The following is a 14,655-nucleotide window of genomic DNA, read 5'->3' as shown; positions in this document are numbered from 1 at the left end:
TTGTTTTAATGCAGAAAAACAAAAGATGCAAATATTATTATTATTTTTTTTTTAACCTGAAGTTGTGTGAAAGGAATACAAACAAATTATTGTAAATATTCTATATACTTTTCCATGAGTGTAAAATTGTTATTTCACAAATCAGGTGAAGAAAAAAAAACAGTAGATGGGCTAGTACTAGTGTAGTACAAGTGAAGCATTATCTTGATTGAATCCAATATGTATTCAATAGTGTGTCTTACACTAACTAATAACGCTGACATTTGTAAATCTATATGCTTTCAGTAGTTTGATGAATTTCTAGTTTCATATGAAAGATTTGAAATTAATTTTCCCCTATACACTGTTCTACGTACTGTTCCAATAACTGCATCATTTCCTCAATGAAATGACAAATGCAATGCAAAACTGAGGAGATGTGAATTATTTGTTGACATATTATTCTTTTTCTTTGTACTGAGATTCCAGGTAAGAAGTAGGCCTACATATACATGTAAATGTCATCAATTTTCTGGCTACTTTTACACGGGCTAGGGCTGGGAATTTTGGGTATATTTTTAATTCGGGAACCCGCTCAAATTTGAAACTTATAGATTAAAAAGTCACCGTCTAAAAAGTGATAGATTTAGTCCCGTTGTTGAATCTAAATGTTCCTATTGCTTAAATTTGACTAATTATAGAAGCAAAATACCTTTAAATATACATGCATACCTTGGTGGATATCGGAACTTCTCATATGAAGTTGTTTCTTATCCATGTTTGGTAATGTTTAGTACCATTATCATGCCTCTGAAAGTTAAGAAACTCGGGCAAAAATAGAAAGAGAACATGCGAGCCGCCATTTTGATTCATGCATAATTAATAAATGAGGCTAAAAAACAATAATGTTGGAAAAATAAAACGGCTTTCTAAGAAAAGAAAAAAAAATAATTCAAGACAAAATAAATATTTTTCTCTTGTTCTAAACACGGCATGCTTCTTTTATTAAAGAGCTGATAATTGCCCAGTTATCACAACAAGATTCAATACTAATCGTTGTTGTAAGGCAAGTTCGGACTAGCCCCGGAAGGAATGTGCAGTACACTTCATCACCGTAGCTGTAATGCATGCCGGAACAAACTCATACAAATATACGCGATCTGACCAAGGAATCATTCAAAACTACGAGAGCACAATTGGAAAGACAACAACTACTCCAATTTACCATACATAACTTCAACAAAGTAAACTTTATCCAGAAAAGTATAGGTACATTTTTATCGGAATGTATGGGCCCGCTACGAGGTACGTGCACATATATTGTTTATTTTGATAACAAGGCTAGAATCCACTCTCCTGCCCTCTACGGTAAAAACAGTATAACAATGGATTCAAGCATAGTGATTATATATGTGCAGCACTCCCCTTTCGATAAAATATACCCAGTAACTCCTCGAAAATCACCTTTTCTGTGGCATTTCCTGGACGACTATTGAATTCTTTTTTCAATTTATGTATCTGCTTTTAAGTAATTTTTAGTAGTTGTCATATTTTTGTGCTCTCGTAGTTTTGAACGATGTTTTGGTACAATCACATTTTCAGTGCCTGAGGATACACTGATAATGACAGTTTGTAAAATCCATGCTTTCTCCAATATGATTGATGAATTTCTACATGTAGCTTCGTAAAGGTTCTTAATTTTCTCCAATACAACATGCTACTGCCCCATTACTATTTTTTCTCACCTATCTTCTTGCTCACCAGATATCTTTTTCCGCCCCCCTCCCCCCCCCCCTTTCAAAATTCTGGATCTTCTGCTGCGATTAAATGAATGCACTGGTTTTTTAACATATACCAAATGTGTCCAAAATAGGGTCTGAAATGAAATCATGTTTACTCACTTCAAACATGTATTTTTAGGATCAGGACTATTCATATTTTTGAGAAATGCAAATTTTGGACCTTAATCTATCTTTTTATTTGTTCACCAGATATGAATACTTTGAGTTTTTACAATTTTATTGTGAACTATAGCATATCTAATAACTGTGATATAAAACTCATTTGCTATTAACTTCACCAACAAATATGTTGGTCTTTAAGAATATGTTTCAGAGATTATTCATGCAAATTTTTGAGTTTCTATCTTGAAAAATACAGATTTTGTGTCCCTTGAAAGTGAAAAATAGCTCCAAATTAGGGTTTTGACAATAACAAGTTTTTATTTCAATAGGTAAAATGCTTTTTTCTTAGTTCAAATTTATTTTATTATAACAACTGATGATATAAGTTAAATACATCCCAAAAAATTGGGGAACCAGTGCATTGCCTAATAATTTTCATATGTCACACCACTGGTGTTTCGGACGTTACACACTGTTAAAGTTGATACTCTAAGCAAATAAATGTCCCTTAATTTGTTACCTACGGCAAGTATATGTTATTTTTAAGTTTTTCAATTACTTAGTATATCACAAAAAATTCTGTCTACTCGAAATCCTAAATTGAAATGTCTAAAATATCCGCCTCTCTTTGCATAGAAAATCAGTCACGACGCTGGTCTACTATTTATGACCTCACGTCCGGGAGAGAGTATATTCACGTACCCGGATGTTCCATAGCAAACATGTGCAGAGTGATACGATTTTCTGCATATTTTTGTTTCAAAGGCTGAAAAGTCTAATAAATCATAATTCTATGTACAATTCTTTACCTTCCCCTAGTATTTCATAGTATTAATATCGATTCCCCTTTTAAAAATTATGACATATACATACCAACGATGTGCTATTAGTCGATATTTTCACCATGTAATTTTTGTTTTGGTGTTGAAATCGGCCCAGGCACGGAGTAAACAGTAGCTGTCTACCCATGCACAGTTCATTACCATACACTACAGCGATCTCCCGATGGTTTCTTCTTCCTTTTTCCCATGTCTTTCGCCTTCCTTGGCCCTGAACATCCTTCATCTACCAATTCTGACACCGGTTGTCAGGAGCAAGTCTTTGTTAGTTGTTTTTCTTAGCTGGCAACGTCGCTTTCATTCTCTTGCAATTGCCGATAAACATATAACTAGCGCACGTACGTTCCATCACAAGCAAGCAGCGCCTAGAGCAGCGGCTTGGTCTTACCTCCCGATTCTGCTCGCTCCACGAACGTTCATGCAAGAGCCGCATCACTCGCCAAAATATTATAGAGGAAGCGCGCTTGCATGATCTCGTTCAAGTTTGATATTTTACAACATAAAATGTTTAACTGGTACTGTATCCTTTTTGAGGCAGTCACACACATCTATGATAAGTACTATCATAGTTCTAGACATATTCGTTTTACAAAACTGCTCATGTACATCTGATGACAATATAATGCATCCGCCTATTCATAAGTGCACGATTTAACTTTAATTCCTAAGCAGTAAACTCGTCTTAAATCTCTACCAAATAGGTGAATATGAGGATATAAAAAGAAATCAGCGACTGGAAAATGTTGCTTCGTTATTCTTCATTCAAATGAAAACAGAAAATCCATCAAATATACTCCGTAACAACAACAAATCTAAGCTCTGACAGGATAGCATTTACGTAGGGATATCACTGCCATTCACTCTCACTGAGCCCACGACTCCCGTTCGTGACGTCACGGATAGAGGCCCGACTCTACGTGCACTTCCGGGTTTCAGACTTAGATATTTTGGTAGAGTTTACTCGAATAAATTCATTATTCTAAACTTGTTTTGTCGGGTGGACACCATTTGATGTTATTATGGAGGTTAAAAGCTTTCTATTTATGTTATTATCTCAGTATTTGGGATTGTCTTAGAGTATCAACTTTAACACCATAACTTTATTCAAGTTAATTGCTTTTCTTTAGGTATTATTGACCTAAGTTACATTAATTGTTTGCAGAAAAATATTTCTTTAACATGTATTGAAAAACTTGTGCAGTTTTAAATAGTTTTGCACATATACCTAGTTTGTCTTCATCGACTACTCAATTTATGTAAGGTAAACTGTTCATTTCAGGAACGTGTAGTTAAAAATGCTTATGTGATCTAACAAAGAGAAATATGGATCTAATAGCAATTGTAGTCATCACAACTCCTAGAAATTTCACTTTATACAAACATACTCTCTTTTGCAGGTTATGAACAACAGTGTACAATATATGCTATAGTTTGTTTCGGATGTTACAAGATGTGAACATTTCAATCAGATCATCAATTTCTTCAAACTTTACAACATAGATGTTTAATCGGCTTGCTTTGTACTTTGCCTTAAACTAGATTCATGTAGTGTGTCATTCAATAATATCACTATCACATACATGTACAGTGTGTACAGTGTAAGCAAAACATTACAAAAATACTTTTAACAAATAAAAGTATACAAAAGTATCCCCAGCCATTTAAGTAATAAGAAATATGGAAATCCTAATTCATTGTACATCCCGATATTTTTGCATAAATTTGAGGAAGATACTATATCTTTAGGATCATGAAATGATCATTAACATGTACATTTTGTTATGAGGGTCAAGTATTTGAAAAGTATTTGTACATAAGGCTAGTACATTTGAGGGTAATTCATCCAATGAAAGGAAAAAATTATGAATTCATTAATTTTGAAGAGGCTACACCTTATTTTCATGTTCATGCTTTAATTACCCCCACGAATGGGTAATCCATTTTCTTGTCATTTGGAAATTTGGCAGATCTACATCTATGTCAACATTATGTTGTACAAGTTTCTATAATAGGTATCGGATACTGATTACTGATTATTGTTTTATAATGGAAGCCTTTGTGCTCATCAATTGTACATGTATGCAACCAATGAGTGTGTCATGTAGTGTGCAGGCCAATTTCATAAATCTGCTTGATAAATTGTTATCATTATTAAGCGTAAATGCCAATTCCAGTTTTGGATAATGGCAGTAGCAATCCTTTCTACATAGATTAGTTACATGTACTGAGTGCCCTTTTAAAAATGTATTTTCAGATGAAAATACATATTTCTTATAAATTTTTAGAAAAACATTTTAATTTGCTTGATTTTATCAACTTCATATACCTGTATCATGTCCATGTCATGACCATGCACACTGGGTATTGCTTAAGTGGGTGATTTTGATTTTTGTAACCTACCAGATAGTGTAAATTGACCATACAATCTTTGGTTATATGACATCATTTTGAACAACCTCTATAAAAATGAAAACCTCATGATTTGCAAACACACACCAATGTAAATAGCAAAAGGAGAGGTTGAAAAAATGAAATTTGCTATTCTCACATCTATCATTGCCCCTCATTTGAACTAGTTAAAGTATGAAAATGTCTGTTAACAGTTTAATGTAACGTCCGAAACGTGCTAACAGCATACCAGAAAGTGCTGTTAAAGTGGCTGAATATTTGTTACAAGTCACTTTTGTTGAGATTTTTTCTGATAAATTACAATTAAGGATATACTGAAGCAGCCAGCTATGCCTTGCATCACAAAGTGTGGCTTCAATATTTTATGTTTTATAAGTCAATTTTGCAGAAAATTTTATGGATTATTTGATTTTTGGCATCATATTTCTACACATTTTTATATTTAAATCTGAATAAAATCATCAAAATAGTGTTTTTAACAGGAGTGTCCATTGTGAAATGGTAACTTGCAGATATGATCGAAAATTAGGTGAAATTTGTCGACTTTGTGTTAACAATATAATTGTGTAACGTCCGAAACACCATTCTTGTGATTACAACAAATTAATGGATTTGAAAGACCTGATTTGTGTTTTGACTTGTGTTAAGACTTATAATAACTTATTTCATAATGATTTATTCACTCTAGATACCTTAAAATATGGATTATTATCATTTTATTGGTATTTTTGGTTTCGGACGTTACATTTGTTTCGGACGTTACAACTGTTAACAGAAAATTGGTTTTAACTATAAAATAGTATTGTAGTAATGTATTGCAAATTTCTTTGTTTTGGTGGGTAGCTGCCATGAGATGTTAACAAAATGTTATGATAGATATATCCTGCTGTTCATATATTTTCTGCTACTTCAACTTGAAAATTGTTTCGGACGTTACAAAACTGTTTACGGAAAATGAGACAACTTTTTTTAAATTTTGAGTATATTTCTAATATAAGCGCTACTATAATTAAATTATATTTTCTTTTAATATAATCACTTGGAGCAACTTATAAACTCACTCAAACCATATACAATCTTATTAATTTGTTGTTCTAGTGGGTTAAATGAGGGTCTACATTGTTTACGGAAAATGTAACGTCCGAAACGCCATTTTCAATTGCACTTTTCCATTAAAATAGGGGAGTTGATTCAGATTACTGTTAAGTCACTTTAAGATCCACTCATGCTCATTAATTATCAATAGAAAAAAAACATATTGTTTGTGGCTATATATTTTTTTCAGCTCCGACCAAAATGGCATGTCAATTTTGTTACAAAATTCCGTAAACAATTTGCTGTTCAGGGATATCTCATGCGCATAAAGCAACGATGAAAATTTTTCGTTAAGCTATGGGAGGTTAACCTAGGTCCATGCTACAAGAAAAAGTTGTTACTGATTTCTAATTCTTTATCTTTGGAAAGTTTCAGGCTCTCAAAGGGCCATTTAGGTATTTGGTCATAGTTAAAAAAAACCAGTACCTGAATGCTTAATGTGAGAGTACAGGTTATCAAAATGGTTTCCCCTATTTTCCCAATGTTATGCTTTATGATCGATGCATATGCCATTCATTTGTAAAATCTCAATTCTATCAATCAACAACCTTCCCCCTGAAAAAAATATCTGGGGATGCCTACCACATAGCTAATCTAGGTATGGAAATAAAGCGAAATATATTAAAGTCATGAGAACTTATAATTCCCTCTCTGCAGTTTTGTCTTCTTCACCTTTACAGCTATCTTGTGTTGTTTATCCACTGAAAATTGTATGTATTATCAGTGATGCATACGTGTGATATTATATATGCTGCATGAACATGACTGATGCCAATTGATTTACTATCCCTACAGATCCAAACAGTCAACCTGCATTTCAATTGGAATTATCACTTGCTAGTCCAAATTCAGTCAACATCCAAGCAGCTAGCCAAGTTTCTCTGCTCTCTACCCTGCCTTACAACCTTAGAGATAAAAGAAAATGAATATTTACCTGATGATTTCTTCACTGAACTAGCTTCCTTGGCTGCATCCTCACAGGTAACAAGAAAAGTCAGTGCTTAGGCAGTAGAAACATGCATGGATGTAGAAGCACCTTTGCTGCTCTTCATCAATTTTCACACAGTAGTATAACCAGCAAAGTAAACAAAATGTGTGCAGGAGCAGAGGCGGTTCTCCCGGGGGGGCAGGGGGGGCACAGTGCCCCCCCACTTTTTCAGATACCCCAAAAGTGCCCCTTTTTACATAGGAAAAGTGCCCCTTTTATTTTGTAAGAAGTGCCCCTTTTACATAGGAAAAGTGCCCCTTTTACTTTGACAAGTGCCCCTATTACTTAGTAAACGTGCCACTTCCCCATTTTCACCTCTGACGAGTGCCCTTTTTATTTTTGAAACGTGCCTCTTTTCCTTCGACATGTTCCCATTTTTCTTTGCAATAAGTGTCCATTTTCCATTCTCATAAATCTTGACATTATCTTGAATAAGTGCCATTTTTAATCTCTAGTAAGTGCCTCTTTTCAGGTACGAGAAGTGCCCCTTTTCACTTTTGATAAGTGCCCCCTTCACCTCTGATAATTGCCCTATTCCAAACTGAGAGGTGCTCCTTTTACTTTGACAACTGCCCCTTTTTTCCTTTGTAAGAAGTGCCCCTTCTCCTTTTAATAACTACCCCTTTTTAAAACTCGGACGAGCACACCTTTCATTTTAACATGTGCCCCTTTTATTTTCTAATAAGTGCCCCTTTTCCTTATGATAAGTGCCCCAATTAAAAAGAGAGAGCTCCTTCCCCTTCTCATAACTACCCCTTTCCCTTTCTAATAAGTGCCCCTTTTCCTTATGATAAGTGCCCCCATTAAAAAGAAAGAGCTCCCTCTCCTTCTCATAACTGCCCCTTTTAAAAATCTGAACGGTGCCCCCTTCTCATTCCACAAATGCACATTTTCCTTTATTATAAGTGCCCCTTTTACATTTTCATGAGTGCCCCTTTTCATATCTGGTCAGTGTCCCTTTTCACCTCTGATAATTCCCCTTTTAATAATGATACGTGCCCCTTTTCTTTTCTAATAAGGGACCTACCTCCTTTTCACCTCTTATAAATGCCCCTATAAAAATCTGATGGGTGCCCCTTTTCCGTCAACAAATGCCTATTTCCCATTTTCGTAAACGCCTCTTTTTCATCACTGGTAAGTGCCTCTTTTCAGGTGAAAAAATGCCTCATTTTCACCTCTTATAATTATCCTTTGTACTTTGACACGTGCTCCTTTTCTTATCCCTTTCGATAATTGCCCCCTTTTCATGTAATCATTTAACGTGCCCCTTATTTAAAGCGACTAAGAGCAATTTCCCCCAAAGTTCGCTCGCTGCGCTCGCTCACATTTAAAGATGATATAATTATGTTACTAATCAAAGGTCTTTTCAGTCTTCCGTTATGAGAATGTGCTTATAACCCCATCACGATTGGCTTTTTCCTCTTTATAAGATGTAATTCTTCGCACTGCGACCTCACAGATCTTTAAAAATTTTCTCGCTCGCTTCGCTCGCTCGTAAATGCATATTCAGACATCACACCCAACTGTGCAGTATGATGCTTAAGCGCTATATTGTATGATGTATGAAGAGAAACAAATAATGAAATCATCTCTAATAATGTAATCACAATGTAGGGGTATATACCAATGTCTAAAAAATGGTATATTTTCGCTTTGAGATTTCCCAATGTAGGTGCCCCTTTTTTCCAGAAAGTGCCCTTTTTTGTTGGTGCCCCCCCCACTTTTGAAGTCGCTCGGCCGCCCCTGTGCAGGAGTTTTGAAAGCCAGACTCGTCCATTTATAACCAGGATGAAATCGGGCAAGAAATAAAGGAGAAGAATCATTGAGGTTATGAATCAATTAAAAAATATATATATTGAGTAACTATTACTCAGGAATCATAGAATTGTATATGAAATACATTAGCATGAGAACTTAGCATACTCTATGAATTAAATATTGTGTACATAAAAATGTGAATTCCCCAAATAATCCTATCCTTTTTTCAATTTTAACTAGACTATGAGTCTGTTCAGTTTATCGAATCAATGTTTTTATCACGTGGCGTGAGCTATAGCTTGGAGAGTAGAGGGTGAGATATAGAGAGAGAAGAGTGACATTTTTTGTTGGCAACCTATTACATTGATGAATAGTGTTGGTAAAAAAGAAGCAGAACAAAATAAAGTTGAGGTAATTGCCTTTTTCGTTTTTTTTGGCTGCGTCACCAAAGCTGATGATACATGGAGGTATTACATTCCTTTTGGCTTGTCAGTCGGTCCCGCATTTCTTTACTGCAATACCTTCAGGATTTTAACCAAACTTTTAATGGAGTATGTATGAGCATGCGAGGATGAACTGATAAGATTTTGGGTAAAAGAGGTTACATTTTACAGGTCACAGCGTCATGAAAGTGTTTAAATATTTCATTACCGCGGTAACTTGGAAAGAATTCAAGCAATACAAATCAAACTTGGATGAAGTATGTATGAGCAGATTAAGATGAGGTGATTATATTACGTTTGTAAGAGAGAACAGGTTAAAGCTAAGAAATAGATAGGAAGTCATGAATCTTTTTCTTTTAACCCTCAAAATGCTAGAACATTTCGTGTGTCAGCGTTAACTTAAAAGCATTGAAGCTAAACTTGTAAGAAGTATGTATGGACTGTTTAGATCTCGGGTGTAAGAGGTCATGAATGTGGATTATCATGAGATCATAGGATCTTGAAAGTTGTTGAAATCCCCCCAGATACTCATTACTGTGATGATTAAACTGAATTATCAAAATTCACCCCATAGTTCTTGTCATTTCAATATCAATGATGCATACATGTAATAATGTGTATGCTACATGTACATGGCTGCTGCCAATTGATTTTCTATCCCTACAGATCCAAACGGTCAACCTGGATTTATGTAGGTATAATGCCAGGCAAGGTGGATTACTAAGTCAGTCAGCTTCCAAGCAGCTTGCCAAGTTTCTCTGCTCTCTACCCTGCCTTACAACCTTAGAGATCAAAGAAAATGAATATTTACCTGATGATTTCTTCACTGAACTAGCTTCCTTGGCTGCATCCTCACAGGTAACAAGAAAAGTCAGTGCTTAGGCAGTAGAAACATGCATGGATGTAGAAGCACCTTTGCTGCTCTTCATCAATTTTCACACAGTAGTATAACCAGCAAAGTAAACAAAATGTGTGCAGGAGTTTTGAAAGCCAGACTCGTCCATTTATAACCAGGATGAAATCGGGCAAGAAATAAAGGAGAAGAATCATCGGAGGTTATGAATCAATTAAAAAATATATATATTGAGTAACTATTACTCAGGAATCATAGAATTGTATATGAAATACATTAGCATGAGAACTTAGCATACTCTATGAATTAAATATTGTGTACATAAAAATGTGAATTCCCCAAATAATCCTATCCTTTTTTCAATTTTAACTAGACTATGAGTCTGTTCAGTTTATCGAATCAATGTTTTTATCACGTGGCGTGAGCTATAGCTTGGAGAGTAGAGGGTGAGATATAGAGAGAGAAGAGTGACATTTTTTGTTGGCAACCTATTACATTGATGAATAGTGTTGGTAAAAAAGAAGCAGAACAAAATAAAGTTGAGGTAATTGCCTTTTTCGTTTTTTTTTTGGCTGCGTCACCAAAGCTGATGATACATGGAGGTATTACATTCCTTTTGGCTTGTCAGTCGGTCCCGCATTTCTTTACTGCAATACCTTCAGGATTTTAACCAAACTTTTAATGGAGTATGTATGAGCATGCGAGGATGAACTGATAAGATTTTGGGTAAAAGAGGTTACATTTTACAGGTCACAGCGTCATGAAAGTGTTTAAATATTTCATTACCGCGGTAACTTGGAAAGAATTCAAGCAATACAAATCAAACTTGGATGAAGTATGTATGAGCAGATTAAGATGAGGTGATTATATTACGTTTGTAAGAGAGAACAGGTTAAAGCTAAGAAATAGATAGGAAGTCATGAATCTTTTTCTTTTAACCCTCAAAATGCTAGAACATTTCGTGTGTCAGCGTTAACTTAAAAGCATTGAAGCTAAACTTGTAAGAAGTATGTATGGACTGTTTAGATCTCGGGTGTAAGAGGTCATGAATGTGGATTATCATGAGATCATAGGATCTTGAAAGTTGTTGAAATCCCCCCAGATACTTATTACTGTGATGATTAAACTGAATTATCAAAATTCACCCCATAGTTCTTGTCATTTCAATATCAATGATGCATACATGTAATAATGCGTATGCTACATGTACATGGCTGCTGCCAATTGATTTTCTATCCCTACAGATCCAAACGGTCAACCTGGATTTATGTAGGTATAATGCCAGGCAAGGTGGATTACTAAGTCAGTCAGCTTCCAAGCAGCTTGCCAAGTTTCTCTGCTCTCTACCCTGCCTTACAACCTTAGAGATCAAAGAAAATGAATATTTACCTGATGATTTCTTCACTGAACTAAAATCCTTGGCTGCATCCTCACAGGTAATAAGAAAAGTCAGTGCTCAGGCAGTAGAAACATACATGAATGAAGTAGCACTTATGCTGTTCTTCATCAATTTTCACACAGTTGTGTAACTAGCAAAGTAAGGATTTTGTGTAGGAGTTTTGAAAGCCAGACTCGTCCATTTATAGATTTAAAAAACAACCATGACGAAATTGGGCAAAAATAAAGGAGAAGAAAAATTGGGGTTGTGAATCAATACAAAAAATCTATTGAGTAACTACTCTTCAGGAATTATAGAATTAAATATGAATTTACATAAGCATGAGAAATGTATACTTCAAGTATAAAATATTGTGTACATGAATATTTGAACTCCCCAAAATATCCTTTCCTTTTTTTCCAATTTTAACTAGACCTTGAGTCTGTTCAGTTTATCGAATTGGTGGTTTCATCACGTGGCGTGAATAAGCTTGGAGAGTTTAGGGTGAGATAGACAAAGAGAACGAGCGAAATAAAATTTTGTTGGGAACCCAATATTAAAGCCCCAATGCACTACTTATAGCTACTCATGCCCTCTATATAGCAAACAATGCATAATCGGTGCCTGTTGGTCCCCCATGATCCCCCATGATCCCCTTTGTTATGCTTCTGTTACGAAGTAATTATGTTTTCGGGTTGTCCGTCCGTACGTCCCGTTCTCGTGATCACGTTATCTCAAGAACCGATTGGATTCCTGCCAAACTTAGATCATGTATGTATCTTGCAGAGCTTATGAATTGATTAGATTTTGGGGTCACAAGGTCAAAGTCAAAGGTCACAGTGCTCATTATGTATGCAATAATAGTTTGTGATTGCATTATCTCAAGAACTGAGCAATGGATTCCTGCCAAACTTAGCTCATGTATGTATCTTCCAAAGCCAATAAATTGATTAGATTTGGGGGTCACTAAGTTAAAGGTCAAAGGTCACATGGCTCATTATGTATGCATAAATAGGTCGTGATCACATCAATAGAACCGATGGACAGATTATAATCAAACGCAGGACATGTATGTATCTTGCTGAGCCAATGAACTGATTATATTTTGGGGTCATGAGGTCAAAGGTCATGAGACTCATTATATATCCAAAAATAGCTTGTGATCGCATTATGTCAAGAACCGATGGAGGGATTACCATCAAACTTACGTCATGTATGTATATTGCAAAGCTAATAAACAGATACAATTTTAGGGTCATGAGGTCAAAGATAAAAGAGTCATACATGTATATGAAAAATAGCTTGTACTCACGATATTCTGACAACCTGTTAATGGATTACAACTAAACTTGAATTTGAAAAATTGCTTGTGTTTTGGTATGTGAAATGGCTCTATGGCGGAGGCATCATTTTCAACTTCACACAGTCAAAGTTCCATCTAGATCTTATCTTGATTGAGAACTGATTTGATGAGATAACCATGACCTGTCAGTGATCTTGCAGGGAGGTCTAATCCCCCTGGCCAAACTAGTGCAGATGTGCTTTAATGAATAGTGTTTGTAAAAACAAAGTAGAACAAATGAAATCCCAAGGTACATGCCTTTAATTGTTTGGTATGCCTCTGTCACTGAAGGTGATGGATGGAGGCAAACTTTGATAGAGTATGAGCATTCATGGATGAACTGATTTGATTGTGTGTAGAACAAGTGAAATGTTAAAGGTCTCAGACTAAAAAAGATGTTTAAAATACAGATAATATTCCATTACCGTGATGACTTGGACGGTATTAAAGCAATACAAACCAAAATTTAATGAAGTACTATACAAGGATGACTGATTTAATCGTGACAGAGGGGAAACGTCAATAGTCACAAAGTCATCAAAAAAGTTTGAAAGTACAACAAATTTGCAAAAAAATATTGTTTTACCATGTTAACTTGAAAAGGATTGAAGCAATTCAAACCAAACAAAACAAAACAGAAATTCATTTATCTTTTTTTTAATACCAAAAAAAAAAGAAGATACAAATATTTTGTTTCAGTGTTAACTTTTAAAGTATTGAAGCAATTTAAGCTAATCTTGAACAAATATTTATAAGCATACCATGGTGGACTGATTATATTTCGAGTGTAAGAGGTCATGAATGTGAAGGATTATAGGATCTTAACAGTGGAAACAATCCAGAAAATATCTCATAACTGTGATGATTTAACAAAAATCGGACCTAGTATGTAAATCCACTTTAATATTAAACGAAAAGCGTATGAGTTCATGGGGTCAGATGTTACAGGTCACAGGAAAAGTTATCAATGAATGTACATAAGCTGATGCAATCTTATTAATCCTGTGTCATTGAGAGGGGGTGGTTAGCTACACCCTGATGACAGAAAATAATTTCTAAAAAAGTTTGAAACTCCTTCTGTTCAAGAAACCACACAAGTCATAAAATTGTTTTCCTCTTGATTTGTACATCATCGCCCCCTCACAATACAGCTGTTCAATTTGAAGTATCTAATGAATAATAATATCTAATGAATTGTAATGGTATTGTTTATTAGCTCTACATGATCGACATGTACAGCCAAAAAAAAGGTGTTTCTAAGAAAATAAAAGTGTGTTTATAGGGGGAAATGGATGAGGCTGACCGATTCTATACATTCCTAATCCCTTGTCTCCTTTACCCTCCTTTTGCAGGCAATCAAATTTTATTTATTTCCTTTTTTCTCTAAATATCTGTGTGCACTTGTCATGTCAGAATCCTTACTTCAGGGAAAAGGAGCATATCAGCATGCTACAGGAGTGGTCAGTAAGAAAACAACAACGACAGCAACTACAACAACAACAATGGTGGTTAGAACAACGACAACAACAACAACAACAACGGTGGTTAGAAAAACAACGACAACAACAACGGTGGTTAGAACAACAACGACAACAAGAACAACAACAACGGTGGTTAGAACAACAACGACAGCAACAACAACGATGGTGGTTAGAACAACAACGACA

The 14,655-nt window shown here is 35.1% G+C and overlaps 1 protein-coding gene across 1 annotated transcript in view; it reads left to right on the top strand.

The window, feature by feature from the left end:
- Positions 1-14,642, top strand: part of LOC105438350 — a 45,382-nt gene extending 30,740 nt beyond the window's left edge. Inside the window, exons 11-12 of the mRNA XM_030988920.1 lie at positions 14,402-14,532; positions 14,621-14,642. Coding sequence (XP_030844780.1) covers positions 14,402-14,532; positions 14,621-14,642 — 153 coding nt within the window. The remainder of the gene's footprint in view (positions 1-14,401; positions 14,533-14,620) is intronic.
- The last annotated feature ends 13 nt before the right edge of the window (positions 14,643-14,655 follow it).

This window comes from Strongylocentrotus purpuratus, unplaced genomic scaffold, assembly GCF_000002235.5.
Source record: "Strongylocentrotus purpuratus isolate Spur 01 unplaced genomic scaffold, Spur_5.0 spur5_scaffold_18, whole genome shotgun sequence".
Lineage (NCBI taxonomy): Eukaryota > Metazoa > Echinodermata > Echinoidea > Camarodonta > Strongylocentrotidae > Strongylocentrotus > Strongylocentrotus purpuratus.
This window is presented reverse-complemented; position numbering and strand designations above follow the sequence as displayed.